Here is a 25,427-nt window from a genome sequence, read left to right as displayed (position 1 = left end):
TCTGCACTTCTTTTCAAGGAACATGTGCATTGGGATACTGGCTACATTTTGACATGAAAAAAACTTCCAACCCCTGCCGGGGAACCCCTTCTAACGCTCTGCTGCTGCCTGGTGCTCTGCTGCTGCCCCCTGGCCTGACATGCAGGGTGCGCCTGAGCGCCAGCCCTCTTGCTTGCGCCAGCTTGCGAGAGGCTGGCCTGCCGCCGCCGCTGCGCCGCATCAGGCAAGGGCGGCCTGCAGATCTCTCCGCACGGAGAGATCTGCTCACGCTGCACACCTGCCGCGATACGCTCTATTTGCTCTATTGCGATGATGCTTTACCTGTTGCGATGCTACGCCTGCTCGTACGCCTGCTCGTACGCCTGCTCGTACGCCTGCTCGTACGGCAGCGGGTGCGGGAACGCCTCGCGCATCCAGTCGTGCAGCAGCGCCTGCGACGTTTGCACGGCGCTTGCGTTCCCCGTGAGGTCGTCGTTGAGACACACCATGCTCGGAGCGGCGCCCTGGTCGCGCAGCTGCGGTGGCGGTGCATCAGCTGGACGCTCAAACGAACACCTTGGGCACTCACGTCGCGCAGGCCATTCACGGCGTCGGCAACATTGTCCGGGTCCTGGCAGCTCCAGAAAAAGGCGTGGTCGTTGGCAACCGTGTACGAGTAGCGGTGGATGAGGCCGAGCGCGAAGCGGCGGCGCGCGCACATGCCGTCGAGCTGCCAGCCGTTGAGGGCGGCGACGGCGCGGAGGCCAAACGCGGGCACGCGCCAGTCGGCGTCGAGCGGGAGGTGCACGGCCGTGCGCTGCAGCGGGCTCGAGCTCTGGAAGCGGCCGAGGAGCGCGCCGATGCGCAAGTCTTGGAGCACCGACGACACCCCGCTGTAGGGCGTGCTCTCCGGCAGAAAGGCGGAGAGGCCGCGCAGCCCGCTCTTGCCGACGAGCAGCGCAACGAGGCAGTCGCCGCACTCGGCCGGACGCTCAAAGGCGAAACGCTTGAACACCGCGGCGGCGTCGGCGTCGGCGGGCCAGCAGAGCGCGAGGTCGAGACGACAGGCCGGCACGGCGCGCCCGCCTGTAAAGCGCGGCCACGGATAGTCGGGCTCGTCGGCAGGCAGGCGCGCGCTCGCCGAGCCGTCCATCGAGGAAAAGTGCGTGCGGGCCGAGTGCGCCGGCGCAGAGCCGTAGCGCTCGAGGTTGCGGGCCATGCCGCGCAGCGTCGCGCGGCGCGGCATCGGCACCTCGATCGTGGCCCGGCCGTCCGTGGCGCCAAGCTCCTGCCAGACGCGCGCCAGGTCGGCGCGCGAGTAGCGGCCGGCCGCCGACGAGCACGCGCGCAGCACGAGAAAGCTCCACAGCAGCGCCTCGCGGTGCCGCTCGATGATGGTGTGGTACGTGAGAAAGTGCGAGTTGGCGAGGATGCCGCTGCCGCGGAAGCGCGAGGCGGCGGCCGTGTCGAACTCGGCGGCAAACATGCGCCGGCTCTCGACGATGTGCGGCAGCGAGTAGGCCTTCTGAAAGTGGTGGAACCAGTGGCGCGGGCGCGTGCCGAAGCGCTGCGAGATGAGGTGGTTGGACCAGAACAACGACGGGCCCTCCTGCGCTGCGTGTCAGCACTGCGCGCTGTTGGCACACCGCGCGACTCACCCCAGCGGCGGCGGCCGGCTGCGCATCGCCCTCCACCAGCGTGCGCGGGTCCAGGCGGAGCACCGGCCCGTACAGCGGCGTAAAGAAGTCCGACGCGGTGAGGGTGCGCTGGAAGAACTGGTCGTCGTTGCTGTAGAAGAAAAACTCCGACAGTCCGTCGACGCCGATGCCCATCACTGCGCGCGTCAGCGATGCCCATCACTGCGCGCGTCAGCGATGCCCATCACTGCGCGCGTCAGGGTGGTCGACGCCGATGCCCATCACTGCGCCAGCTCGCGATGGACTCACCCGCCTCTGCGCTCATCGAGTTGAACGTCGGCAGCGTCGCGAGCCGCCAGCGCTGCAGGAGCGCCTCTCTGCCGGCGGCGGTGAGCCGCGCGAGGGCCTTGGACAGCGGGCGCGCCTGCATCCAGTCTGCAGCGCTCGTCAGTGGCAAACCCCCATAGCACATCGTCACAGCTCACCAAAGTGGAGCCGCAGGAGCGGCACGTCGCCAGACTGGCGCTCTGGCTGCGCGTGGACCCCGCTCGCCGACAGATTGAGCCACTGCGGGACCTGGCCGTGGCGGGCAAGGCCGTTCGAGTCGCGAAAGACGACCTTCTGCAGCGATGCGCCCGGGAGCGCCTCGTCTGGCGCGGCCTCGGCCCACTCGAGAAACGCCTGCTGGTACGCGTCCGAGTCGCACAGCTCGAGGCCGTCGGCGACGTCGGCGTGCGGCAGGCCGCCGGGCCAAAAGTCCGTCGACACGACGTGCTGCGTGCCGAGCGCATCGCCGAATGCCGCCCGCGCACTGCGCAGAGAAAAGCGCAGCTGCTGCAGCGTCAGCAGTGACAAACACTATCTGGCCGCCTGGCTCACCTCGTCGCTGTCCCTGAAGCGGTTCGCAGTGTTCTGCAGGCTCAGCGCCGCGGCGTCCTCGCCGCTGCCGTCGTCGGACACTTGAGCACCCTCGTCAGGCGCCTCGGCATCAAAGAATTGCTCGCTGGACTCCTCGCCCTGCTCGATGCCGAGCTCGCGCTTCACGTCATCGTCACGCTCTGCCGCAGACGGCACCCACACGGCCGCCTCGGGCTCGGCGGCGAGGCCGGCGGCGTGCGCATGGGGCACGGCAGCGTGGTGTTCCGGCTGCGCAGCGTAGTAGGCGCGCGCCAGGCGGTGCCGCACGTCGCTGCCGTTGATCCAGAACCAGAGGCCGTCGATGCGCGCGGCCGCGGGGTCGAGCGAGAGCCCGAACGGCAGCTCGCCCTGGGCGAGCCAGACGTCGAGCGCATCAGCCGACGAGTCCGCATGCTCGCTGGCGAGCGCCGCGTATGCCGCGACAGGACGCATCGCAAGCTTGGCGTCCACGGAGCGAACTGCCGCATAGCGTCCCGCCGGCGCCAGCAGGGCAGCGGCGAGGACCACCGCAGCTGCGGCAGCGAGCATGGCGCGGGCCGACCAGCCGCGTGCCGCGCGCCGAGGCGCCGCCGCCGCATCTGGCTGTGACATGCTGGACGACGACGTCGCTTCCAGTGCGGGCAGCGGCGAGGCGCCTCTGCAGCAGGCCTCGGACGTGCGACGTGGGGCCGGAGCCCGGAGCAGCGCGGCTAGGTGGCGCGCAGGAGAAGACACGGACGCATGGCATGCACACTCCGTGCGACAGCGCCGAGAGGAGGAGCTTGCGGGCCGAGGCGCGCAGCGAGGTGCTTGTTGATGTGCAGGAGCGGCGCCCGGGGGCGGTGGTGGTGGAGCGGACGCAGAAGGAGGCGCGATGGGGTCCAACGGCACTCTCTGCATGCGCCACGCGCGCCGCCTTCGCGCCGCGCGCCAAAAACGCAAAGCTGCGACGCGAGCACGCTGCTTCCTTCCTCTCTCGCTTCGTCACCCCGGATCCTCGCCTGCGTCTTGCGCTGGCCCACGTCCACCGCCTACTTCTGCGCAGCGTCCCACACTCTGCACATCCACTGCGCCGCGCTCGCGGATTCCTCCTGCACCGTCCCTCCACTCGTCTCGCGCAGCCATGACCCGCGCACGAGCGGGCCCGGCCGCGCGCCTCATCGCGGCGCTCGCCGCATCGCTGCGCGAGCGCGCCGTGTGCGGGCCCGACGCCGTCGCCGTCGCCGTGGGGCGCGCGCTGCGTGCCGTGGTGCACGCCAGCCGCGCGGCGAGCGTCGAGGAGCTGCACGCCGAGATCCTGGCCGCCGGCCGCCTGCTGAGCGAGGCGCAGCGCGGAGGTGAGTGGCCGTGGCGCACGGCGCTCCTGCGCCCACCTGACCAGCGCACGAGGCTGACCTGCGCTCCCAGAGCCGGCCATCATGGCGACGACGATGCGGGTGCTGCATCTGCTGCACGAGGAGGCGCACATTCTCGCGTCGGGAGGTGCGGGCGCCGCTTCGACGTCGGCTGCGCAGTCCTCAGGAGGCCCATCTGGCAGCGCCGTCAACGGCTCAGCTGCGGCGACCGCTGATCCGGACGAGGACGACGACGACGACGACGATAGCGACGACGCCGAGGGCGAGCTCAGCGGCGAAGAGGCAGACGGCGAAGAGAGCCTGCAGGCGCTGCTGGTGCAGGCCATCCAGGAGCTCGTCGACGAGCTCGACGGCATCGACGGCATCATCGCCAAGGACGCGCGAGAACACATCTACTCGGGGTGAGCTCGCCGGCTGCGCGCCGCACCACGCATCTGACCGCCTCCCCGCAGCGAGATCATCATGACGCTCGGCTACTCTCAGACGACCGAGGTGTTCCTCAAGGCGGCCGCCAAGCAGCGCAGCTTCACCGTCATCGTGGCAGAGACGGCGCCCTCGTGCGTCGACACGCCGTGCCCGCTGTCTGCTCGCTAACGCCCGGCCCGTAGATACGCAGGCCACGCCCTTGCCCGCGCGCTCGCAGCACATCCGTCCATCTCCGTGCTGCTCGTCCCGGACGCGGCAGTCTACGCGCTCATGCCGCGAGTGTCCAAGCTCGTGCTCGCGCCGCACTGCGTGCTGCCCAACGGCGCGCTCCTGGCGCCGGCCGGCTCTGCGCTGCTCGCCTCGGCTGCGCGCGCCCACCACACGCCGGTCATTGCGCTTGCCGGGCTGCACCGCATCTCGCCCGACTGGGCGCTCGTCGCCGCGGGCTCGCAGACGGCCACCGAGGGCGACCCGGCGCTGGTGCTGCCGCGCGAGCACAGCAAGCTCAGCGAGGAGGCCGATGTGGTCAGCGCCACATGGGACTGCGTCGAGACGTGCGACGGGCTCATCACAAACGTCGGCGAGCACGCGCCGAGCTTCGTGCCCCGCCTGATCAAGGAGAACTACTACGTCGAGCCATAGAGGCGATCCGGGTGCAATGCACCAAGTCTTGACCTGCCGCGTGTGACCTGCAGTCGTCTGCCCGGTGACTGCATGATGCCTTGGAGTGTGAAGCATGCTGCTCCTACGCAGCGAAGACTGTCCGGCAGAGAGCATCCTCCCGCCCCTTTGGCATGCCGGCGGAGCAGCCGCCGCACGAGGCGCGCGAACGTGGAGGTGCGGCGCGCGTGCGAACGGCTCGCTGGGTTGCCTCCCGCCCCCGACACCCACCTCCCCTCAATCAGCTCGTGCTCAGCGCACCGAGCCGTGCACCTCGCGCATCCCGCTGCACCCGCGCGCCGCTCGCGGCCGGCAGATGCCGGTGCTGCGCTGCAGCAAAGCGCCTCGCATCTCGCTGCCGGCTCGCCGCCGATAGGACCGCGCGCCACGATGGCCAGCGCCGACACGGCGCCTGTCACGCTGCTCTGCTCCGTCGGCTCGACATCCTTCCCAGCACTACCGCTCGCGCTGCTGGCGCCCGCCTGCCTGGCCGTGCTGCCGCCGGCGTCGCGCATCGTGGTGCAGCACGGCGCGACGCCGCTGCGCGTGCTCCTCGAGCCGTTCCTCGCCGGCACGCAGCCGGGGCCCGACGTCGCCTGGGGCCTGCATCGCCTGCCCGGCCGCATCGGCTACGACGGCGCCACACGCGCACGCATCGACCCGGGCGAGCAGGGCAGTCTGCGCGCCGCCTTCGAGTCGCCGCAGCCGCAGGGCGCCGGCGCCGTGCGGCCCAGCGGCCGGGCGGTGCGGCAGGCGGTGCGCAGACGCCGCGCGGCGAGGGCCGTCGGCGTGGACGAGGAGACGGCGGACTCGGTGGGCATCCCTGCCGCAGACGAGTCGCATTCGCCAGCTGCATCGGACGATGACGAAGGCACGTCTAGCTCGGAAGAGTCTGCTGGTCCGATGGACTGGCAGATGGACGCACGACCGTCGGGGCCAGCTCTAGCCGGTGCGGCAGGGTCAGACGACGGGCATCGGCTCACGCTCGTGACGCCCGAGGGCATCAAAGTCACGTTCGTCGACTACGTCGCCGATCTCAGCGTCGAGATCGCGCAGGCGGATGTCGTGTGCTGCCATGCGGGTGCGTCTCGCGCTCGGCAGCCAGTGCTTCCCCGCTGACGCTTGCTGCGTGCACCAGGAGCCGGCACGTTGCTCGACGCACTCCGCGAGCGCTCAGACACGGAGCAGAAGCGCGGCGGCGCCGTCGAGGCGCCAAAGCGCCCGAAGCTCCTGATCGTGCCCAACAGGACACTCATGGACGACCACCAGGCCGAGCTGGCTGCGGCCATGGCACAGCACGACTACTGCGCCACGGGCGATGTCGCGTGCGTCTTTCTCGTGTCGTGCCTGTCCCGATCGCTGACTGCCGCGCGACAGCACCCTGCCAGACGACCTCGCTAGGGTCCTCACGCGCAGCGCGGACTCCTTCACGCCCTTTCCGCCGTTCTCGCCGTCGCGAGTACGAGCACTTGTAGATGGCATTGCCGGCTTTGCGGCAGCATAGATGTGGTGGGACGTCTCTAGCGGAGCGTGTCTAGGCTAAGGTCTAGCGGAGCGTCTAGGATAAGGTCGAGGCACGATATTTAGGGAGGGAGCAGAGAGAGCAGAAGGGGCGGATGCTTCTAGAGGTGTGTCTAGTCGAAGGCAGCAGCGTTCAGCTGCGGGCGATCCTGTTGTGGCGGGGCAGCTCGGCCAGAGGCACAGGCTCGGCTGCGGCCACCTGCAGCAGATACAGGCGCTCCTCGGCCAGCAGGACAATGCGCCCGCCGCTGGCCAGCACGACCTGCGTGCAGCCGATCGGCGGCAGCACAAAGCGCCACAGCTGCGTGCCCGACGGCGAGTACACTCTGCAAGAAGGCGGTCAGCAGCGTCTTGGAGCCCAGCAGCGCGACGTGACTAACTGGAGGCCCGCGCCGTCGCACGAGTACTGCAGTGGTCGGTCAGCGCACGCACGTCAGAGGACCAGCACATGCGCTACTCGCCACGTTGCCCTCCGTGTCGACCTTGAGCCCGTCCGAGATGCCGCTCTCTGCCACGGCAAAGACCCGGCGATTTGTGGCGTGGCGTGCGGAGGCGGCCAGATCGAAAGCGTAGCTGTGCAAGCGCGACGTGAGCCAACGTCGACAGCCCGAGCATCCCGACTGACATCAACGGCGCGACGGAGGGGTCACTTGGGTAGAAGCCGCGTGCAAAGCCAGTCTCTGTGCTGCAGGGCGAGTCAGTTTCCAGCGCACAGCTGATGCAGCCGCCGGACGCACACATATAGCGTCTTGGCGTCCGGCGAGAGCTGAGCAGGTTCGCGGGTCAGCGATGCGCGGGGAGGGACGCTGAGATGCCGCACCGTCAGGCCGTTCGGCGTGGTAAGCGAGGCGTCAAGGACAGCGAGATCGCCGCTGAGCGGGTCAAAGCTCCACACTGCCTTCCACATGCCCGTCTCGTCCTTGAAGTCCTGCAGCACGCCGTAGCTTGAGCAGCGTCAGCACGGCAGCCTGGTTCTCGGCGCAGGCAGCACTCACTCGGCGTCGGTGAAGAGAATGCGCCCATCAGGATGGACGACGACGTCATTGAGGCTCTTGAAGCCTCGGCCGCGGAAGTTGTTCAGCAGCACCTGCGGCTGCTGCGGCGTCGCGCGAGGCACAAGTGCAATCGAGCCTGGCAGAGAGCCTCTGCCCGTGTTGATGAGGAGGAGCTCCCCGGCATACGAGGTGCCGCCGTTGGTCATCTGCACAGAGTCCGAGTCGATGGGCACCTGCGCACTCCCGGTCAGCCCTTGCTGAGGTCCAAGCCGCACGCAACTCACAGCGTGCACATCGCTTGCAAAGCTGGCAATGCCCGCTGCCGCGCGCTCCGTCAGGTTGCGGAGGTTGACCTTGAAGACGACGCTGTGACAGGCATCAGCGGCGGCCGGAGCACTAGAGCAGCGTGCAGCACGCACTTGTTCGTTGTGAGATTGCTCCTGCCCAATGGAGCGCCGGCGTTGGACGCAAAGTACACGTCGTCGGAGCTGAGCGCCGGGCAGTCAGTCTCGGCACTCTACTTGCGCCCGCTCGTCGCGTCGACGCACTCTGCACACCACACGGGCGCTTCGTGCGCAAAGGCATAGCCGCTCTTCTCGATGAGCAGCAGCGATTTCGGTGCGCCGCCCAAAAGAGCCTTGCCGCTCGTGTGCTGCAGCTGGAACGTCGGTGCGGCCGGGGCGTCGAAGATGTCCGAGATGTTGCGCGAGACGAAGCTCGGCGGCAGCGCCGCCTGCTCCGCGCAGCCAGCGCCGGCCGTCTCGCGCGCGAGGCTGAAGACAGCGGCCGCCAGCAGGGCGACGGCGGCAGCCGAGGCAGCCGCAAGCGTGCGTCGCAGCGTGAGCGCCATGGTGCCCGAGCGCGCCGGTGCGGTCGGAGGCGGGCTGGGCGTGCGCTGTCCGACGGCTGCGTCGAGACGGTGGGGCTGTCGCAGCTTGCCGTGCAGTGCTTCAGGCCGCAACGGCGCTGAAGAGGATCCGGGCTTGAAGAGAAGGACGCGGCGGAGCACGTGGTGGTTGGTAGAAGAGGAGCGTTGCAGGGCACGGCGAGCCGCCAAGGCCAAGCGCTAAAGGCCGCAGCCGCAGCATCGCCGCAGCCGCTGCGGTCCACGCCCCAGTCGAGTGCTGTTCGCGTGGCCGAGCGTCGCTGCACCTGGGGGGCTCGCCCTCGCCGTCTCCTGTTGCTCCTGTCTTGCTCGAGAACCCCCAGGTACCATCCATTTAGACTCGTCCGCCTCGATCGCTGCCCGCACGGCGCAGCACAGGGGCACACATGAGAGCTTGGCGCGGCGCGAGCGCGGGTGCACAGCATGCGCGCGAGCTCGCGGACGCGGCGTGCGTCTTCCTGTTCGTGCGCGAGCCTCCGGCGATCTTGCATCGCGAGCGTGATCAGCGAACAGCATCGCAGTGTGCGCTCTTGCAGCGCCTGCCTGGTGCTGATGCCTCGTCGGGTGCGGTGGTCCGCACGGAAGAGCTCTGACGCGTTCCCTCCGACATCCGACTCTGACTCTGACTCTGTGACTCTCTCGCTGCAGCCGCTCAAGGGTCGTCGCTGCAGAGGCGTCTTCGAGACTGGTGGGTGCATTCGCGGTGCTGCGCATCAGCGCACGCCAGGCACGCCCGGCATCCAGCTCGTCTCGCTGCGGGGTGCAGCTTTGTGAAGGCCCTGCAGCACGATCGCTGCAGCCCTGCCTCTCGCTGTGCTCTGCCGGTCTCCGTCGCAGCTCAAGCTGGCCTCCCTCCAGGCGGAGGCGAGGCGGGCGCGACTCGAGGTGGAGGCGGCGGAAGGGGCAGCGGCGAGGGTGCGTCACGTGCGCCGCTTAGGGTCTGGCGCCGCGCCGGCAGATCCGCGGTTGCTGCTGCTCTTGCTGCGCGGCGCGAGAAGATTGGTAAGAGGCGCCTCACGACCCGACGCTCGCCCCCTCGCTCCCGCCCCATCACCCCCCACGCCACGGCGTCTGCCGCTCCGCCTTCTCTCGCTGCCTCCTGGCGTCCGCGGCGCTTCCTCTCCCTCTCTCGCCGCCCAGCTCGGCCGCGCCGCGCCGCTGCGGGTCCTGCCGCCCGCTTCTTCCTGCGCGCGCCCGAGCCGAGCTCGAGCAGCCTCGAAGCGTCCGTGCACTGCCCTCGGCCGGGCGCTGCCGGCTGTCGTGCAGAGGAGCATCTGCACAGCCGTGCAGTCTTGCCGCTGCTGCATCGATCCCGCGCCGCAGCGCCGGCCGATTCGTGCGCCACCGTGCCCGCGGCGCTGCGCACCTTCGACTGGCACGCAGCGTCGGTGCTCTTTATGCCCTCGTGCACAAGCAACCACGTCTCGTGAGTCGCATCGTGCCTGTGCTAGCCACATTCGCGCCTGAGCATCCTCCAGGCTCACCGCGTCCTGCTGGCAGTCTCGTCTAATCGTGCCGCTTCCTTCTCGGCGACTGCTCGCGTGACCGGGGCACGCGACGCTCCTCGGCGACGGGACGTGCCGGCTGGCGGGACATGGCCACAAGTCTGCCAGCTCAGCGGCAGCTGCTTCGGTCGTTTCTGCGGCGCTACCTGCGTGATGTGCTGGCTGAGTCCGCGTCTGCCGCTCGGCCGATAGCCGGCAGCGCCGCAGCGGCAGACTGCGGCGGCGATGCCTGGCCGCTCTTTCTGTGTCCTACGCTCGCCACGGGGCTGCCTCGCTCAGTGCAGCCTGCCATCGCCCACGGACCACGAGTCGCGCAAGGCTCGTCGCGACGCGGCAGCGGCACCAGACCTTCGGCGCAGCACCGATCCATCTTCACGTCGGCCGCGGCACGGGCATCGCCTGCAGTGCCCCTCGCGCCTTTGCCCACCCAGGCCCAGGCGCCCGGTGAGCCCAGCTCGTCAGAGGTGCAGCTCGTGGCAAGAGCAGGCAATAATCATGCTGGCGCCGATCTTCAGCGCCGGTCGTCGGCGGCGCCCAAGCTCCGACGCGCACTCGAAGAGGCGCTTCAGAGGCACACGCAGGCTCTCAACCATCTCGTCGCTCAGGACCATCGGCGTTTCCCCGTCGAAAAGTTTCTCGGAACATCGAATGCGCTGTACGAGCACTGGAGGGCAGCGAGTGCCACAGGCTTCCTCGATCCCGGGCTCCACGACCGCGTCGCAGAGCGCCTGTACATCTGGGCGCGCATCGCGAGCAGATGGCTCGGGGTCAGGGACTGGCAGGCCGCTCAGCGTGCCCGGCAGAAGGCAGCTCGCAGGATGGACGTCATCTTGAAGCGTGCCGACGCCGACGACGAGTTCTTCGATCGGCAGCAGCACGAGCGGCGCGTTGGAGAGCAGCGCCGGGCACTCGAGTGCCGGCTCTGGGCGAGACAGTCGCCCTCGTCTCGCTCCTGCAGGCTGCTGCGCACCCAGCTCGTCGGAAGCCGGCTGAGTCTCGAGTCCCTGCGCGCCCGCGCTGCCGCACTGCACGGCAACTTCGATGAGCTCCACGAGCGCGTCGAGGGGCTTCTGCGCGACAATGCCGCGCTCCTGCAACGCATAGGCCCGCGGCCTCCGCCCGGCTTCAACGCATCCGTGCCGCAGCTGAAACCCCTCGCCGTGGCGGTGGGTGCGCTCTACGACGCCCACGTCTTCTCCACGCGGCAGCCTGGCGAGGCAATGTCGCAGCGCAACAATAGAGTGGCCGTGCGCATGCTGGACTGGCTCTTTGCGCATCCCTCCGCGCTGATCTTTGCGGCCGGCAACGACTTTGCGTGGGCCGTGCGTCCTCTCAACGATCTCATCGCGATGCTCCGCGATCCCGTCGGCGCCACAGAGCGCGCTTGGCAGGCACAGACCGCCCAGTGGCGCGCCTTGTTTGGCCATGCGACTCTGCTCGTCGTCGTGCTCGGCCTGTGCGCGCGCAAAGTCTACGGGCCGGCGGTGGATCTCTACTTTCTCGCGTCGGACAAGCTCCTCGTCGACCCAGACCGGCCGCGCGCAGAGGCAGTGCTGCCCGAGCTCGTACGCAGGCGCATGTTGCAGCGCATGTCTTTTGCAAAGGAAGACACGCTCGCCTGGCAGATGACCAGGGAGATTGAGCGACGAGCACCCTCGGGCGCTCTCGAGCGCCTAGAGCAGGGCACATTGCGCGCTCTCGGCACGCACTACGCAAGGCACACCCAGTCGAGCAGGGTCTCGGCCATTCTCGCCGTCCTCGCTACGCACGAAGATAGAGATCTCGCCGCCTATGCCTTTCACGTCCGCATGCTCTGCGCCGTGCGGAGCGGCGACGTCGCAGAGTGCCAGCGTGTGGCGGCAACACGCTACGACTTGGACCCACAGCCCGGTCTTCCTCCGAAGCCCGGACTCCTCGCGCTCACGCAGGAGGTGGCGGGAGACCTGCTGCGAGCGACCCTCCGCAAAGGCGACATTGTCGGCGCCGAAGAGTGGCTTGAGCGGCATGCGGCCCTGGGCATCAGGCCGAGCAGACCCGCCTTCAACGGCCTGCTGACTGCCTATGCAAGGCGCGGAGACGTCACGTCTGCGATCTCGCTCTTCGAAGACATGACGGCTGCCGGGACAGTGCCGGACAAGGCCTCCTACACTGCCCTGATTGTGCTCTTCGGCGTGCGCAAGGATGCCGAGAGCGCCAGCCGCGCGATGCGTGCCATGCGCGCCGCCGGGCTGCGTGCAGACCGCGTGGCATACGGCGCTCTGCTCGACGCCTTCGTCGAGTCTGCCGCGTGGGACCGGGTCGTCGAGCTGTACAACTGGCTGGCGTCGCAGCCCAGCCCGGAGCTCCGGCCGATGGCGGGTGCTGCGAATGCGCTGCTCAAGTCGCACGTGCTGCGAGCGTCGCCGCTGCAGACGGTCTTGGCTCTGTTTGACGAGATGCGGCTCACCGGCATCCAGCCCGACGCACGGACCTACTCGCTTCTGCTGCAAAGCGCAGCCGATGCCGGCGACATTGAGCAGGCAGAGGACATCTTCACCGAGCTGGAGCGAGTGCTGCCCCACGACCCCGACTCGCAGCCGGGCGGCGCCGAGATGCATCACTTCACCATCATGATGCACACCTACCTGCGCCGCGGCGAAGTCGACACCGCGCGCTCGTACTACGAGGAAATGCGGCAGCGCGGCATCGAGCCCAACGCCGTGACGTGGAGCATCCTGATCGAGACGTACATCAGGGCCGACGACGAGGACGGCCTGCTGGTCGCCGCCGAGCTCGCGAATCGGCTCGCAGACGAGGCCGAGACTCCAGCGGCGCAGCGCCCGGTCTGGCAGCGGCCGTCCATCCAGGAGGGCCAGCCTCTCGAGCCAATCTACGGTCCGCTGCTCGCGGCTGCCGCTCGCCGAGGCGATGCGCAGGAAGCTCAGCGGATCATCCTGCTGCTCGTCAACGCCGGCACGGCCGTCTCGATCCCGTTCTGGACCATGCTGCTGGATGCGCACCGCTCTGGCGGCGACTTTGCCGGCTGCGACCGCGTCTGGGCGCACATCTACCAGCAGGCGCTGGACATGACGAGCGCGAACCTCAGCGTCGTCTTTGGTCCGCCCAGCAAGGGACTAGCCAAGGCCACTCGTGCAGTCACTGGCTTCGAGCTGATGGGCGCCGAGCCCCCGAGCAGCAGCGATCATCGCGAGCCGGCGCGGCGCAATTTGCTGTGTCTGCCGCTCTCGATCATGCTCGACGTCCTCTCGCGCAGCGGGCGCCACGTCGAAGTCGTGCAGCTGTGGGCGCAGCTCCAGCGCGACGGCTTCGGCTTCGATCCGCACAATTGGAACCACTTGTGCGTGGCGCTCGTCCGCGCCGGGCGCTACGAGGAGGCGATGCGCGTGATCAACGACGTGCTCGCCGAGGCAGGTCCGCACGACCGGCACCCGGCGAGGGCCCGTCGACCTCAGCAGCTGGACTCCGCGGGCGGGCAAGACGGGATGCTCTTGGGTCTGGGACGTCCCGACATCGCAGCGGTCAGCCAGGCCGAGGGCGTGGCGACGCCGAGTCGGCCACCTAGTCGTCGCCACCAAGGGCGCGGCGCACATGACGGCGCAGTCGATTCCTACGACGCGTCCCAGCACGAGGAGTCAGCCGAGCCCAAGGAAGATCCGGATCCGCCGGGCGAGCTCTCCGAGATGGCGGAATCTCTGCTGGAGCGCGCTCCGTCGTACTGGTACCCCCACTTCGACACCATGCAGGCCCTCGCCGGCGGCCTCGACGAGATGCGCCGAAGCGTGCCGACGCGCGCCAGCAGCGACGAGAGCAGTGTCGTCGAGCAGGATCCGCGCACCAGGTATCGACGTCTCATGCAGACGTACCCGCGTGCTGCCGACCAGCTCGCCGAGCACGGCCTGCGAGTGCAGCGCATCGAGCAGAGTTACGCGAACAACGAGAAGCGTGCCGCCTGGGCAGCAGAGGCCGCGCGCGCCGCGCGCCTCGAGGAATGAGCAGCGAGCGGATGCAGCCTGTAGCGGCCGTGCTCGAATTGATCGCATTCAGATTGCTGCTCCCGGGATGCTCAGCTGTAGACGCGCCGCAGCATGTCGCGCATCTCGAGTCTCGCCGCGCGCCGCTGTGGCGCAGGCGCTGCGAACGCCTCCAGTGCTGACGTGCGGGCGCGATAGAGGTGTGAGCATGGCACTGGGGCTCGCCGACGGGCCTTTGCACGAACCTGAGCCCGGCGCGTGGATGATGCGCGGCAGCTTGCGGTGTGCGTCGCTCGTCGGGCCGCACGTCAGCGTGAACAGGGCGTCGTTCGTCCAGCGCAGCGCGCCGGCGTGGTCTTCCGCTTGAGCCTGCACAAAGACCTCGACGGACGAGGCAAAGGTGCGGACGACGATGGCGCGTAGCATCAGGATTCTGCAGTCCGTGGTGCTCAGCGTGCGCATCCGTCGCGCTCCAGGCCCCGTAGACTCACTCGCCCACCAGCACCGGATGCGCAAACTCGAGGCCGTCGACAGCCACGGTGCTCCACGCAGGGCCCAGACAGCGGGCTGCATTGAGCGCGCAGGCCTCCATCCAGGCCATCTGAGGGCGCAACGAGGCTCAGTGCGACGCTGACGGCGATGCGTGATGGCACTCACGGTCTGTCCTCCGAAGAGCCGTTGCTGCGAGTTCGTGTGCTCGCTGGCAGGCACGGATGGTGAGCGATTGACGCTGCGGCTGTAGCACTGGGACACTCACGGGAAGACCAGGTGCAGCGATCGACTGAGCGTCTGGCTGCCCGGGAGCTCGGCCGCAAGCAGCCGCGCTTCGGTGACCCACTCGCCCAGCTCCGTGTGACTTTCGCTCTCTACGTCGGCCTCAGAGAGGCGTGCTTCGCTCAGAGCACGCGGCCGGGTGATGCTCCAGCCTGGCGGCCCAGTGACTGAGGGCACGGCGGGGCGCACCAGGCCGAGCTCTGCGGCCAGTGTCGTCACCGCCGCGAGCGAGTGGCGGAACGTCTCGTCGCCGGGCAGAGAGACGAACACGTCGGATGCTGTGACGCGCACAGCAGGATCGTGCGCGGCCCAGGCTCTGACAACCCATTCGAGCTCGATGCGCTCAGCCTGCCCTTCTCCACCCGCAGTGAGCTGCTCTCCGAGCTGCGGCTCCTCGCCCGGCGCCTGAAGCGCTGCGACCTCGTCCCTCAGTTGGCGCTTGATCGCCTGACTGACGCCATCTCGCGTGTCGCCACGCCTTGAGTCCTCCATGCGCTTCGCTCGCCGGCGACCGGCCAGCAGGTGTCGTCGCGCTTCGAGGGTTGTGCGAGGCTCGAGCGGCGCAAGGCTCGGCCGGGGTCCGCCAGTCACCGGCGGCAAGGCCACAAAGGTCAGGTAGGCTGCGCCAGGGTGAGTGGATGAGCTGAGAGGGGAGCTGGCACAGCATATGCAGCTTACCGTGGGAGACGTACGTCTTGCATCCGTCGATCTCGCACAGGACGCGGACGCCGACTTCCATGCTCGAGCCCCAGGCGCGGTTGACGGACGCAGACAAGTGGATGAGCGACGAGAGCGGAATCGGCGCCAGCACTGTGGGACGGCCGATGTGAGCGGTGCGGACGGCCGATGTGAGCGGTGCGCGGCCGGTGGCCCGAGGCCGCACACACGCACGGAGGACCGCATCGACGCTGACGGTGACGCAGCTGAGCGCGGCATGGCGGCGTGCGGCGACTCCGGCGACAACATCGACGAGCTTCAGCAGCGCGCCGGCACGCACGTAGAAGCGGTTCGGCTGAGCTGGGTGCACGTCGCACATATCCAGAGTGGCCGCATGCTGCACATTGATGGCTGATGCGTGGCTCGGCTTCGGCGCCGGCGCCGGTGCAGGGGCTTGCGAGCGCGAGGCGTTGCTGCTCGCCAGGTGCGCAGCGAACTGCGTCCAGGCAGCACGGACGAAGAGCGCCGTTGCGACTGCCAGGATGGCAGCGCTGTATGCACGCTCGGCCGTCAAGGCAGGCATGCTGGGCCGGCCGCAGTGCCTGCTGCGCAGCGAGCGCCGAGCGGAGTCGCGGGCGAGCCGCTTCCTTGGCGCTGGGGCAGGACGCGCAGCTCGCAGAGACACGAGTTCAGACAGCGGCTGCCGGCGTCGCTCGTGCTACCGCGCGAGCCGCCGTGGAAAGGCTCTACCTTGTGAGCGGGCCGAGCGCGCAGTCCAAGTGTGGCAGGGCTTGCAGATGCGATCGTGGTTGTGGGCAGAGGAGCGTGCAGCGCCTTGCGCGGCATCCGTGCGCCGCGGCCGCGCGTCAGAGCACGCCGACTCAGACTCGCTTCCTCAAAAGCAGCATCGCACTCTCGCCTAGTCCAACGAGGCCGAAGGGAAAGGCGGTTGAGCTCATAATGCTCAGAGACGCCTGCTTCTGCTATTTGAGCTCATTCCAGCTCCATCAGAGTATCAGTAGCTATTGTGTGCTCGCTTCTCTGTCTCCCGCTCGCTTGCCCTGCAACGGACGCGAGTCATCTGGCGCAGCGCTATCGCTGCCGGTCGTCGGCCACAGCCTCGACAAAGCACGTTTGTGCTAAGCAACGTGTCTGAGTGACCTCTGTCCGAGCTCGTGCTAGCCAGAGATGCGGGCAGGGACAAGGCAGGGCCGTGGGTCGCGGCTGCTCTCGTTGTCGCTCGCATGCGGCCGTGTGTGGCCGCTGCAGCGGCGCTCGCGATACCGCGATGAGCGGCGCATGCCTCACCGCGCAGCAGCGGCGCGTCATGCGCGGCATGCACCGCCCCCGCCTCACGGCGCGCGGCAAACTTTTGCGGGCGGCGGGCTGCTGCTGCTGCTGCTGTGGGCGCAGCACGGCAGACGCGCCGACGCCGCGCCCACGTTCTCCTCTCGCCATCACCCCTGCCCCCTGCCCTGCCTCACCCGCCGCCGTTACCTCGCAGCGCCGCTCTCCGCCGCTGCAACCTCTCGCCCGTCTGTGCCTCCTGCTGGCCGCTGCTCCGCCTACGCACCCGCGCAACCCCCGGCCTGCCCTCTCGCGCAGCCACACCTCAGCCAAGTGCGTCTCGCTCCGAGAGCGCAGGCGCGCCGCACCCGCCGGCCTGCTGTGCTGCCGCTGACGCCGAGTGCGCTGCAGCTTATGGTCGACCCGGATTGTAGTGCCTACTCCCACCTGTCTTGTCCTCCGTGAGTGCAGTCAGCACACTCGCCCGCTCGGCTCTGCGCCTCACCGCCCTGCTGCACAGCGCTGCCGCATCGTCGGCAGCCTCGCTCCGCCACAACGTGGACCTCCTGATTCTCTTCCTCGACAGCAGCGACCGGCCTCCTTAAGACGAGCTCCGTCCCGCCGCCCGCCGTTGCTGCTCGCCCCATCTCGACGCCAGTCTCTCGCCGCGCCAGATCAAGCAAGCGCCGCTGAGCGCAGTTCGTCATGGCGCCGAAGAGCACTGTCCTCCTGCCGGCCAGGCGCGACTCGCCCGGCACGAAGCCGGCGCCGCTGCCATCGCCGCTGCGCGAAGGCGCAGCCGCAAAGGCGCCGCACGTCGACGAGCATCCGCCGCTGCAGAGCGAGGACGCCGAGCCGCCCGCTCCCCGGCGCACGGGCTCCTTTGGCCGCGGTCTGGGCCTGCACGCACTGAGCAGCATGACGCTCGGCCGCGCTGGCGACTCGGTGTCGCTGCCGGCATTCGCGAAGCGCAGTGCCGACGGCAGCAAGACGCCGCCGGCGCAGGGCGGCACGCCCAGGACGACCTCGGACTCCTCTGCCAAGGCGCGCGACGGCCTCATGGGCCCGCCCGCGACTCCCGATCCCAGTCACCTGGCGCACTTCAGTCTGCGGCTCAGCGAGCTTGTCAACCGTGCCTTTCAGCCCTGCATCGCGACGTCCACCGGCTCGAACGGGGCTTCTAGCACGCTGACAAATGGAAGTGTCGCTGCGCGCATCGTTCCATCGGCCGCCGCTCTGCCCGCCGTGCCGCAGGCACCCGCACTGCACGCCGTCACCTATCAAGGCCATGCGCTGCCCTCTGCCGCCCGTGCGACCGAGCTGGCCGAGACGGTCACGACGGAGCTGCGCTATGCCGCGCATCTGGACGACTATCTGCTCCGTGCAGTGTCACGCGCCGCCGTCAAGGCGCTCAGCCTCTTCGCCGAGCGCATGGATGCCTTGCTCATCGCTCCTCAGCGAGACGGTGCCGCCGCGTTTGTCCCGCTCGCGGCAAAGGACGGCGCCTCGCCTCCTGCTGCGCTCGAGTACAACCTCGGACTCGTAGCCATTCTTTGGACCGTCGAGGACGCCTTGGAGAAGTGTGTCGAGGGCGACGACGCCGGCTCAGAGCCCATGCCGCACTTCGTCGCCGAGATCTTGGCCTCTGTGCGGCAGCGCATGGACCGCTCGATTCTGCACATTGTGCAGCCAATTCTGGTGGCGATCAAGCTCGGCCTCGTGCTCTCTCTCGGCGGCGCCGTACCCGTGCCCTTCGAGGCGTCCGACGCGCTGCTTCTGTGCGCCGACGGCCTCGCGACGCCCGCTTCAGCGGCGACAAAGACGAACGCTGCCGTCCCGGCCTGGTTCCGCGAGTTTGAGGGCCGTGCAGAGGGTGCTCGGCGCCTGCTGCTGCCCCGACTCGAGAGTCGCTGCGGCATCGACGGCGAGGGCTGGTACGTTGGCATCGCAGTCCACACCATCTGGAAGGGCCTGCTGCGCCTGACGGCCAAGCCGATGCCTCTGCCTCTCGCGCTTGTTGACGCGAGTGCCGCTGCGCACGTCGACGTCGACTGCGACGTGCGACAGAAGGCGCGCAGTCCGACGCCGGCCCAGCTAAGCAACGCACTGAAGGCCGTCGCTGGCGTGACTCGGCCGCGGCGCAAAGGCGAAGAGTCTCGGCCTGCTTCGCGCCAAGGCAACCACGACGGCTCGAGCTCCACGCCTCGATCGCCGTCCCTGCCGGCAGTCGGCACAGCCGGCGACAGCTCCAGCATCAGCGCTCACTTGCGCGCCTCGCAGTGCCAGGCCTTTGAGCTCGGCTTGTTCGAGAAGCAGATGGTACGCTTCGCCGAGGGCTTCAGGCCCAAGGGCGCGCCGCATGCAGAGGCCGAGGAGACGGACGACTCCGACGCCGACGAGCTGGCCCGCGCTGCGCTGGAAGAGGCCTTGCAGGCCATCCGACACACCTCCGTCGTAGCGGCGCATCTCGACAAGAACCCGCAGGCCGTGCTACTGGGCCTGCGCCTGCTGCGAGAGGGCAAGAGCCGCGAGGCAGCTGGCTCGTCGGCACTCGGCTCGGATGTCGCGCGCGCTCTGCGAGCAATCCCGCCGCTTCTGCTGCTGCACCTCGTCTACGCTCGGGCGCCTCAGAGTCCAATCTTCCAGGTCGTCGGCACCTCGCCTGGCGATGCCGAACCGCCGAGGGCGCGCGTGCCCTCGCCTCCGGCGCTCTTCGGCCTGACGTGGCCCGACTACTCTCGCTCGCTTGCAGGCTTCGCCAGCGGGGATGCGTGGGCTCTCGCCTGCGCGCGCGGATGGTCGGAAGGGATCGAGCTGGCCTGGAGCGAGGTGCATGCGAATCTTAAGAACCTGAACGAGGAGCTCGAGAACGAGGAGGCGAGCGCCGAGAGTGCCAGGGCAGCACCGTCCGACGACACGGCTCTTCGGCCAAGCGACCCTTCTCCCGCAGACGAGCTGCCCGCCCGTCCGAAGTCGACGCTCAGCCGCAGGTCAAGTGTCAGCGAGCACGAGGCGCTGCCCGACAGCATGACCCAGTCGCTGCCGACGCTCGACGGCTCTGACCAGGCCCTCGCACCCGCGGCCGACGACGGCGAGGACGGTCCTTCAGAGCTTCAGCCGTCCGGCTCGCCCGTCGCAAAGAAGCGCTGGGCACTGCTGCGCCGCTCTCGCCTCGGGCAGTTCCAGGGCGCATCCGCACGAGCGCACGACGCTTCCGCGCCGTTGTCTACTGCACCGTCGCCGGACAAGTCGCCCGTTCTCGCCCCTGCTTGCGACGCCGACAGCAAGCCCACGTCGCCAGGCCCGGCAGGTGCGGCAACGCCTCGACGCGGAGCCTTCTGGCGCGCATCGTCCGCCGGCCCGGCGCCCTTCCGCCTCGCTCTGCCGCTCTCGCGATCCTCCTCAGCACGCGGCTCCGTGCCTCTCAGCGCGCCCGAGGCGCTCGGCGCTGCGCCCGACGCCACCGGCCCACCGGCGTCCGCGTCGCAGGCACTTCTGCGCAGCCAGATCCACGCTGCACGGTGCGAGCTCGCTGCACTCAACCTGCTCGCCCGAGCCGCCGAAGCAGTCAGCGCCAGCCTTGGTACGCCTCTCGATGTGCACACGCCCCAAGCCGACGACATCGCAGACGCAGACGCAGGAGCTGCAGCGCCGTGCGCGTCCCAGCCCAACATACTCTAGCGCAGCTCGAGCAATGCAGTTCAAGTGCTCGCATCCACTAGAGTGAGACAAACGGCGCTGTGCTGACCATCCAGCTTGCGCGAAGACAGGCGGTGATATCTCTGGGCGAGCTCAGCAGCAGGCGGTCTGAGGACCAGCGGCAGGACGGAGGGGGCGTGCGGCGGCGGTGGCATGGCGCTGGCGGCGCGTTGCTATTCAACGGCGGTCGCGCTGCGTGCACGCGTCGCGCGGCGGGCGGCGGCGCTGCTGCCAGCGCGCGCCGCGCGCGGGCCCCCTGCTGTGCCTGACTCGTTGCCTGCCACATCGAGCGAAGGAACGCTTTGATCGCAGGCCAGCATCAGCACTCTACCCGGACTGCGAGGGTGCGACTGGAGCGGGATGCGGCGCCTGCTTCTCCACCACATCACCCCCTGTCCCGCTGCCGCCGCGCCGTCAAGCGCCCTTCGGCGCTCGCCTCCCTCTGCGCCTTCCTGCCCCTCAGCAGCGCGCCCCTCTGCGCCATCATGCCTGCACTTGCGCACGGCTGCGACGCGCGCGTTCTGATGGCCGGTCTGGCCGTCACTGAGTACGCGCGTGAGGACGTGCAAGTTGGAGCCGGCACGGTGCAGAACGTCGGTGAGTGAGGTGCTGAGTGCAGCAGTGGGGCTGTCAGAAGCGGCTTGTTGCACGCATGCTGATTGACCACGCCTGCAGACATCGTTGCCGAGCCTGGCCAGGCCTTCACCATCAGCTACACATGTGGCACGGGCCCGTGGCAGGTGCTCATGAACGTCGATGGCACGCCAGCGTGCAACATGCTTCAGCCTGCTGGCCCTTCAACCTTCGTGTGCCGCGGCTACGAGCAGGGTGTCACGAGGCTGCCTTTTGAGTTTGCCGAGCTGGCAATTGTTGATGCGTGGTGACTGGTGCCTGCGCAACCAGCAATGCTGACCGCTGCACAGACGACGAGGGTGCTGCAGGCCACGGCAAGCTGATCTCCAAGCCTGGCTGCATTGAGGTGACATTCATCAAGGTTGCCATCACGCTGCGTAGCGAGGAGGCTCGCACCAGCTGCAAAGCTCAGCCGCCGTTCATTCCGCTCGCACCGACGGCTGCTGCTGCAAACTCAAAGGCAGGCATCAATGGTGTCATTGCAGGGTGCGTTGCGTTGCTATGCAGTCAGACAACGCCTTGCTGACTCTGTGCAGCGTCGGCAATGCAGAACCAAGCAGCCCCATCCGCATTTCTTCCTACAAAAGCGTGTCTACAGGCGAGGCAGAGCTGACAGTCCGCTTCCGCTACCTTGCGGCAGCATTTGTCCCGGAGGTCATCCCCGAGGTGGTCAAGAGCAACAAACGTGCAGCCAACAAGGGCCTGCATGGCAGCTCGCAGCAGGCAACTGCCGCAGCAAAGGAGGTGCGAACAGCTCAGAGCTGCGGCAAGGCACACCACCTGACTCAGTCCACCCGCAGCTTGCAGAACTGGAAGCCGACGAAGCTGCCTTGCTTGAACGCGCAATGGCAGCGTCTGCTCGCATTGCTGCGCTGCGCAACGAGCTGCGCAACAACGACGTCAAGCCCGAGATCAAGCCCGAAGTGGCTGCGGCTAAGAAGAACGCTGTGACGCTCTCCATTGATCTCAGCGCCGACAGCGACGGCGACGACGACGACGAGTAGCTGTGAGTGCCGCGCCGCGGGCACTGCTACCACGTTGCCCTCCTGACTCACTCCTCTGCAGCTGCACACTCTCTGCGCTTCCCTTGCGACACCAGCCTCTGTCCCTCTCTCCGCTCCTCCTCTCTCCGCTCCGTGACGTGTGAATGTTCATTGATGACGAGCTATGACGAGATGCGCGTGCGACACCTGCATGCCGCTCAGACCTGCCCGTTTGGCCCTGCGCCGACGTCGTCATCGTCATCGTCGCTGTCCTCGTCCTCCTCGTCACGGCTTGCCAGCGCAGCTGCGACCTTCATGCTGGCGGGACAGGCGTCAGACTGGCCGAGAGCCGACAGCGTGCTGACTGAATGACTCACGCCTCGGCTTCGTTGCCATAGTGCTGTGAGAGGCGTCAGCAACGTCTGGAGCGCGCAGAGGCAGCCGAGCCACACACCTGGTTGCGCTTCTGCGCAAAGGCCTGGCGCTGCGCTCGCTCTGTCATGGGCCGACGTCAGCCTGCGGCAGCGTGGGAGGCACAGCGGCGACTGACCCTCGGGGTCGAGCTCCTCGTCGTCGTCATCGTCGTCCATGGCCTCCTCGCCGTCGACGTCCATGCGGTCGCGCGCGGCCATCTCGTCGCGCACGGCGCCGCGTCCCTCGGCGCGGTTGCTCGCACTCGAGCTCCGCCTACTGCCCGGCGGCAGCGTGAAGCTGGGCGACCGCGACGTAGTGCGTGCAGACGGAGCATCGCTGCCGCTGCTGGCAGCGCGACCGAGCGCCGCGTTCGAGGCAGTGTTCGCAGCGAGCTGCTCAGCGAAGCTGCTGCGACGCGCGGCCGGCGCGTCCTGAACGGACGAAGAGCTGTCGCCCTGCTTGCCGGCATCGCCGTCGAGATCGAAGCCTGTCTCGGGCGTCAGAGTGTCGGGTCGCAGTCAGGTGTTCGCGCCACTCACCGCCGACCTCGTCGCCGTCAGAACCAAAGCTGCCAGCGCGTACGAAAGGCGTCTTTGGCTCGTCGATCTTCATGCGCGCAGCCGTGTTCTCGCGCTCGATCTCGTGCAACGTGAGGTTCGTCTCGTCCCACGCAAGCCTGGTGCGTGGTCAGCGTCTGCAGGCAGCATCAATGGACAGTGAGGTCGTCCTTGCGCAACAAGCCTACGCTTGAAGCGTGCTCACGCAAGGCTGCGCGTGCGGGAGTGCCGGAGTCGTGCCGAGCGAGGACCGCAGGACTGTGCGCTGGCACAGGCCGTGCGTTACAGTGCCTCGCCATCTCCTCTGCCGCAGCACGCATGTCGAGAGCCCGCACATGCTGTACGCAGGGGGCGCATCATGACGGCCACTCACCTGTTGCCATGCTCATCGACGCGCTCAGGCTGCGAGGGCAGACCCTCGCCTGGCGGTGCGTTCTTCAGGATGCCGCGCGGACGGGGTGCGGCCGCCGAGGGCGGCGGCGAGTGTCGTGGTGACGATGCCATGACTGTGCGCACACGCGAGTGCTGCAGGCTGAGCCGGCGGGAATGAGCCGCTGGCCTGATGGAGCGAGCGTCGGTCGCGAAGAGCGGCGCGGTGAACCCAGCGGCGCGAGGTGGGCGAGGCAGGCGATGAAGTGCGAGTGAGCAGAAGGATGCGACCGCCTGTGATGAGCGACGAGGGCTATGAGCGGTGAGGGTGCGGCTGATCGACGGGAGGTGGGAGTCGGGAAGAGCGACAGGCAGCGCGGGGTGCAGAGCGCATCTGCACACCATCGCCGCGGCGCAGCGCGCACGGGCCCAGATCCCGCGCCGCGCGCGGCGCTACTCTGAGGCAGTCCTCCTGCTCGCTGCCTTCTAGCCAGCCCGTCGCTGCACCTGTCGTGCTGCCCAGATCGCCTTGCTCTCTGCGGTGCTCGGCCACCTAGTGAGAACCAACGAGGCTGAGCTGCTGCGTACGGCGCCCGCTCGCTCGTGCAACGGCACACGCGCGCAGAAGGAGCAGATCGTCCACTCAGGCTGACCTGCGGCGCGCCCCACACGGTCGCTGGCAGATCTGCGCCGAGACTCGCGCCTGTTTCAGCGGCAGACCGTGAGCAGCGGAACTCGCTGCTCAGTAGCACGACACTGAGCACTGCACCCGCGGCTAGCGATGATGGCAGCTAGAGCGAGTGCGAAGTCATGCTATGCATCGCATGCGGCGCCGGCGCCTCCACACACCTCTGGCGGCCACGGCGGAGCTGCACGGCGAGGACGCGTCGCGCGTCGCGGTGTGTTGCTCTGGCGGCGCGCGCCGCAGCTTCGCTCCGCACCACATCCTCCTCGCGCCCGGTGCCATCATACCCGCTCCTTCTGCCGCCGCGGAGCTCACCGCCATCAGGCACCATCGCTGGCTTCCGCAGCGACTGCATCATCATCCGGCACCGCCATGTCGCGCCGCCTGCGCCAGCCGCTGGCGCCCATCTCGCTCGAGCACGCGGCCAACACCTCGCATGCGCACAACGGCACAGAAGCCGCAGCGCCGCGGCCGTCAGCCTCGGCGTCCTCCTCAGGCGTCTCTCACTCGGTGCAGCGCACGCTGAGCCCTCCACGCTCGCCCAGCAAGCGGCCGGCGGCCTCGCCTCTGCTGCTCAGCGCGACGCACCGCCGGACTCGCGAGCAGCGCTCTGCCCGGCTCGAGACGCACCCGGCATCGTCGTCGTCGCCGCGCTCGGAGAACGCTGCTTACTCGCCGCACCGTCTTCATATCGACACAGCGGCAGCGGGTCTGCAGCCAGGCGCGTCCTCGCAGCGCCAGTCCTCTTCATCCCCGAGCGGACATCGGTCAGGCCCAGACGGACTGCTCGGGTCCGGCGGGGCGCGGCGTCAAGATGACGGCTCTCTCAGCCGCACGGCTCGCCGTGCCCAGTCGTCGCCGTCACTCGCCTCCTTGCCGCGCAAGGCGCAGCGGGTCGCGACTTGGGAGACGCGCGCGAGGGAGACGAGCCCCAGCCCGCAGCGCCCGACGCGCGAGAAGGCCCTGAAGCTGGCTGCGAGCGAGGCCAAGGTCCAGCAACCACGACACTCACACCCAGACGTCGACTGGGAGGTGCGCCCCGACACGGAGGAGGACATCGCTGCGGCCGCTGCTCTGCCGGCACCGCTCACTCCTGACGACACGACAGGCGAGGAAGACCTCGGCGACGAGAACGTCGACCCATGGCGCTCGTCGGCCGCATGCGAGGCAGCAGGCAAGACTGCCGGCCGCAAGGGGACTGGTGGCCGTCTGAGCCTGGTGCTCGCTGCAGGTGCGGATGCGCGGCCAAGCTCTTCGCCGTCGCCCTGAGCAGCCACTTCGCGTCGCCGCAAGCAAACGTGGTCGCGCGTCGCGGCGACAGGTGCCTTCGTACGCCCTCACGGGCGGAGGGACAACGCTGTCCGCAGTCCTGGTACCCCGGATCACATAGACCTGTCCTAATCATCATACCAGTCGTACATGGCCATTCCGAGACCTGTGTGCCCCTGCTTGAGCCTCGGCCATGCGAGCGAGAGATGGGCCGACTCATGCCGGCGAGCTGCGCTGCGCGATACCCTGCCTCTGCGGCAGCACAGTC

General features: G+C 68.6%; 9 protein-coding genes across 9 annotated transcripts; 5 read left to right on the top strand and 4 right to left on the bottom strand.

The window, feature by feature from the left end:
- Positions 1 to 37: 37 nt before the first annotated feature.
- On the bottom strand, positions 38 to 3,362 carry FA09DRAFT_361710 (hypothetical protein). Its single transcript, XM_025745390.1, has 6 exons — positions 2,496 to 3,362; positions 2,102 to 2,447; positions 1,926 to 2,051; positions 1,638 to 1,813; positions 569 to 1,588; positions 38 to 515 (listed from the first exon to the last, which is right to left on the bottom strand). Exons 1-6 carry the CDS (start codon positions 3,123 to 3,125, stop codon positions 333 to 335), a joined length of 2,481 nt encoding a protein of 826 aa, XP_025597285.1. The 5' UTR covers positions 3,126 to 3,362; the 3' UTR covers positions 38 to 332.
- Positions 3,363 to 3,498: 136 nt separating this feature from the next.
- FA09DRAFT_331051 (nagb/rpia/CoA transferase-like protein) lies at positions 3,499 to 5,101 on the top strand. The gene is made up of 4 exons (XM_025742851.1): positions 3,499 to 3,850; positions 3,921 to 4,269; positions 4,321 to 4,425; positions 4,477 to 5,101. The coding sequence occupies exons 1-4, from the start codon at positions 3,637 to 3,639 to the stop codon at positions 4,934 to 4,936; spliced, it is 1,128 nt and encodes a 375-aa protein (XP_025597284.1). The 5' UTR covers positions 3,499 to 3,636; the 3' UTR covers positions 4,937 to 5,101.
- A 72-nt stretch (positions 5,102 to 5,173) lies between these two features.
- FA09DRAFT_361708 (hypothetical protein) lies at positions 5,174 to 6,793 on the top strand. The gene is made up of 3 exons (XM_025745389.1): positions 5,174 to 6,035; positions 6,093 to 6,279; positions 6,332 to 6,793. The coding sequence occupies exons 1-3, from the start codon at positions 5,345 to 5,347 to the stop codon at positions 6,456 to 6,458; spliced, it is 1,005 nt and encodes a 334-aa protein (XP_025597283.1). The 5' UTR covers positions 5,174 to 5,344; the 3' UTR covers positions 6,459 to 6,793.
- FA09DRAFT_361707 (calcium-dependent phosphotriesterase) lies at positions 6,435 to 8,320 on the bottom strand (the record flags this gene model as incomplete). The annotated part of the gene is made up of 10 exons (XM_025745388.1): positions 6,435 to 6,801; positions 6,856 to 6,881; positions 6,937 to 7,048; positions 7,101 to 7,160; positions 7,213 to 7,241; positions 7,296 to 7,419; positions 7,471 to 7,703; positions 7,755 to 7,836; positions 7,890 to 7,958; positions 8,019 to 8,320. 10 exons carry the CDS (start codon positions 8,318 to 8,320, stop codon positions 6,609 to 6,611), a joined length of 1,230 nt encoding a protein of 409 aa, XP_025597282.1. The 3' UTR covers positions 6,435 to 6,608.
- Positions 8,321 to 10,679: 2,359 nt separating this feature from the next.
- FA09DRAFT_339915 (hypothetical protein) lies at positions 10,680 to 13,853 on the top strand (the record flags this gene model as incomplete). The annotated part of the gene is made up of 1 exon (XM_025744264.1): positions 10,680 to 13,853. The coding sequence occupies one exon, from the start codon at positions 10,680 to 10,682 to the stop codon at positions 13,851 to 13,853; it is 3,174 nt and encodes a 1,057-aa protein (XP_025597281.1).
- A 69-nt stretch (positions 13,854 to 13,922) lies between these two features.
- FA09DRAFT_331048 (Thioesterase/thiol ester dehydrase-isomerase) lies at positions 13,923 to 16,073 on the bottom strand (the record flags this gene model as incomplete). The annotated part of the gene is made up of 7 exons (XM_025742850.1): positions 15,498 to 16,073; positions 15,285 to 15,416; positions 14,590 to 15,226; positions 14,490 to 14,532; positions 14,324 to 14,433; positions 14,078 to 14,265; positions 13,923 to 14,010 (listed from the first exon to the last, which is right to left on the bottom strand). Exons 1-7 carry the CDS (start codon positions 15,844 to 15,846, stop codon positions 13,925 to 13,927), a joined length of 1,545 nt encoding a protein of 514 aa, XP_025597280.1. The 5' UTR covers positions 15,847 to 16,073.
- Positions 16,074 to 16,956: 883 nt separating this feature from the next.
- Positions 16,957 to 20,432, top strand: FA09DRAFT_75558 (hypothetical protein). Its single transcript, XM_025745819.1, has one exon. The coding sequence runs from the start codon at positions 17,256 to 17,258 to the stop codon at positions 20,229 to 20,231; it is 2,976 nt and encodes a 991-aa protein (XP_025597279.1). The 5' UTR covers positions 16,957 to 17,255; the 3' UTR covers positions 20,232 to 20,432.
- Positions 20,433 to 21,999: 1,567 nt separating this feature from the next.
- Positions 22,000 to 23,539, bottom strand: FA09DRAFT_331041 (hypothetical protein). Its single transcript, XM_025742849.1, has 6 exons — positions 23,210 to 23,539; positions 22,819 to 22,955; positions 22,416 to 22,766; positions 22,320 to 22,360; positions 22,243 to 22,265; positions 22,000 to 22,183 (listed from the first exon to the last, which is right to left on the bottom strand). Exons 1-6 carry the CDS (start codon positions 23,338 to 23,340, stop codon positions 22,084 to 22,086), a joined length of 783 nt encoding a protein of 260 aa, XP_025597278.1. The 5' UTR covers positions 23,341 to 23,539; the 3' UTR covers positions 22,000 to 22,083.
- Positions 23,540 to 24,151: 612 nt separating this feature from the next.
- FA09DRAFT_331040 (hypothetical protein) lies at positions 24,152 to 25,316 on the top strand. Its single transcript, XM_025742848.1, has one exon. The coding sequence runs from the start codon at positions 24,263 to 24,265 to the stop codon at positions 25,157 to 25,159; it is 897 nt and encodes a 298-aa protein (XP_025597277.1). The 5' UTR covers positions 24,152 to 24,262; the 3' UTR covers positions 25,160 to 25,316.
- The last annotated feature ends 111 nt before the right edge of the window (positions 25,317 to 25,427 follow it).

This window comes from Tilletiopsis washingtonensis (assembly GCF_003144115.1).
Source record: "Tilletiopsis washingtonensis strain MCA 4186 unplaced genomic scaffold FA09scaffold_15, whole genome shotgun sequence".
Classification (NCBI taxonomy): Eukaryota; Fungi; Basidiomycota; class Exobasidiomycetes; order Entylomatales; genus Tilletiopsis; species Tilletiopsis washingtonensis.
This window is presented reverse-complemented; position numbering and strand designations above follow the sequence as displayed.

Excerpts from the sequence above, each read along its gene's own strand:
- FA09DRAFT_361708 (XM_025745389.1), top strand. The coding sequence starts at position 5,345 with ATGGCCAGCGCCGACACGGCGCCTGTCACGCTGCTCTGCTCCGTCGGC. Across the intron at positions 6,036-6,092 it reads TGTCGTGTGCTGCCATGCGG|GAGCCGGCACGTTGCTCGAC; the intron begins GTGCGTCTCGCG and ends TGCGTGCACCAG. Across the intron at positions 6,280-6,331 it reads TGCGCCACGGGCGATGTCGC|CACCCTGCCAGACGACCTCG; the intron begins GTGCGTCTTTCT and ends GCCGCGCGACAG.
- FA09DRAFT_75558 (XM_025745819.1), top strand. The coding sequence starts at position 17,256 with ATGGCGCCGAAGAGCACTGTCCTCCTGCCGGCCAGGCGCGACTCGCCC.
- FA09DRAFT_331041 (XM_025742849.1), bottom strand. The coding sequence starts at position 23,340 with ATGGCATCGTCACCACGACACTCGCCGCCGCCCTCGGCGGCCGCACCC. Across the intron at positions 22,361-22,415 it reads CGAGGAGCTCGACCCCGAGG|AGCGAGCGCAGCGCCAGGCC; the intron begins GTCAGTCGCCGC and ends GGCCCATGACAG. Across the intron at positions 22,184-22,242 it reads TATGGCAACGAAGCCGAGGC|CATGAAGGTCGCAGCTGCGC; the intron begins GTGAGTCATTCA and ends CTGTCCCGCCAG.
- FA09DRAFT_361710 (XM_025745390.1), bottom strand. The coding sequence starts at position 3,125 with ATGTCACAGCCAGATGCGGCGGCGGCGCCTCGGCGCGCGGCACGCGGC. Across the intron at positions 2,448-2,495 it reads GCTTCAGGGACAGCGACGAG|CTGCGCTTTTCTCTGCGCAG; the intron begins GTGAGCCAGGCG and ends ACGCTGCAGCAG. Across the intron at positions 1,589-1,637 it reads AGCCGGCCGCCGCCGCTGGG|GAGGGCCCGTCGTTGTTCTG; the intron begins GTGAGTCGCGCG and ends CACGCAGCGCAG.
- FA09DRAFT_331040 (XM_025742848.1), top strand. The coding sequence starts at position 24,263 with ATGTCGCGCCGCCTGCGCCAGCCGCTGGCGCCCATCTCGCTCGAGCAC.
- FA09DRAFT_331051 (XM_025742851.1), top strand. The coding sequence starts at position 3,637 with ATGACCCGCGCACGAGCGGGCCCGGCCGCGCGCCTCATCGCGGCGCTC. Across the intron at positions 3,851-3,920 it reads GAGCGAGGCGCAGCGCGGAG|AGCCGGCCATCATGGCGACG; the intron begins GTGAGTGGCCGT and ends CTGCGCTCCCAG. Across the intron at positions 4,270-4,320 it reads CGAGAACACATCTACTCGGG|CGAGATCATCATGACGCTCG; the intron begins GTGAGCTCGCCG and ends GCCTCCCCGCAG.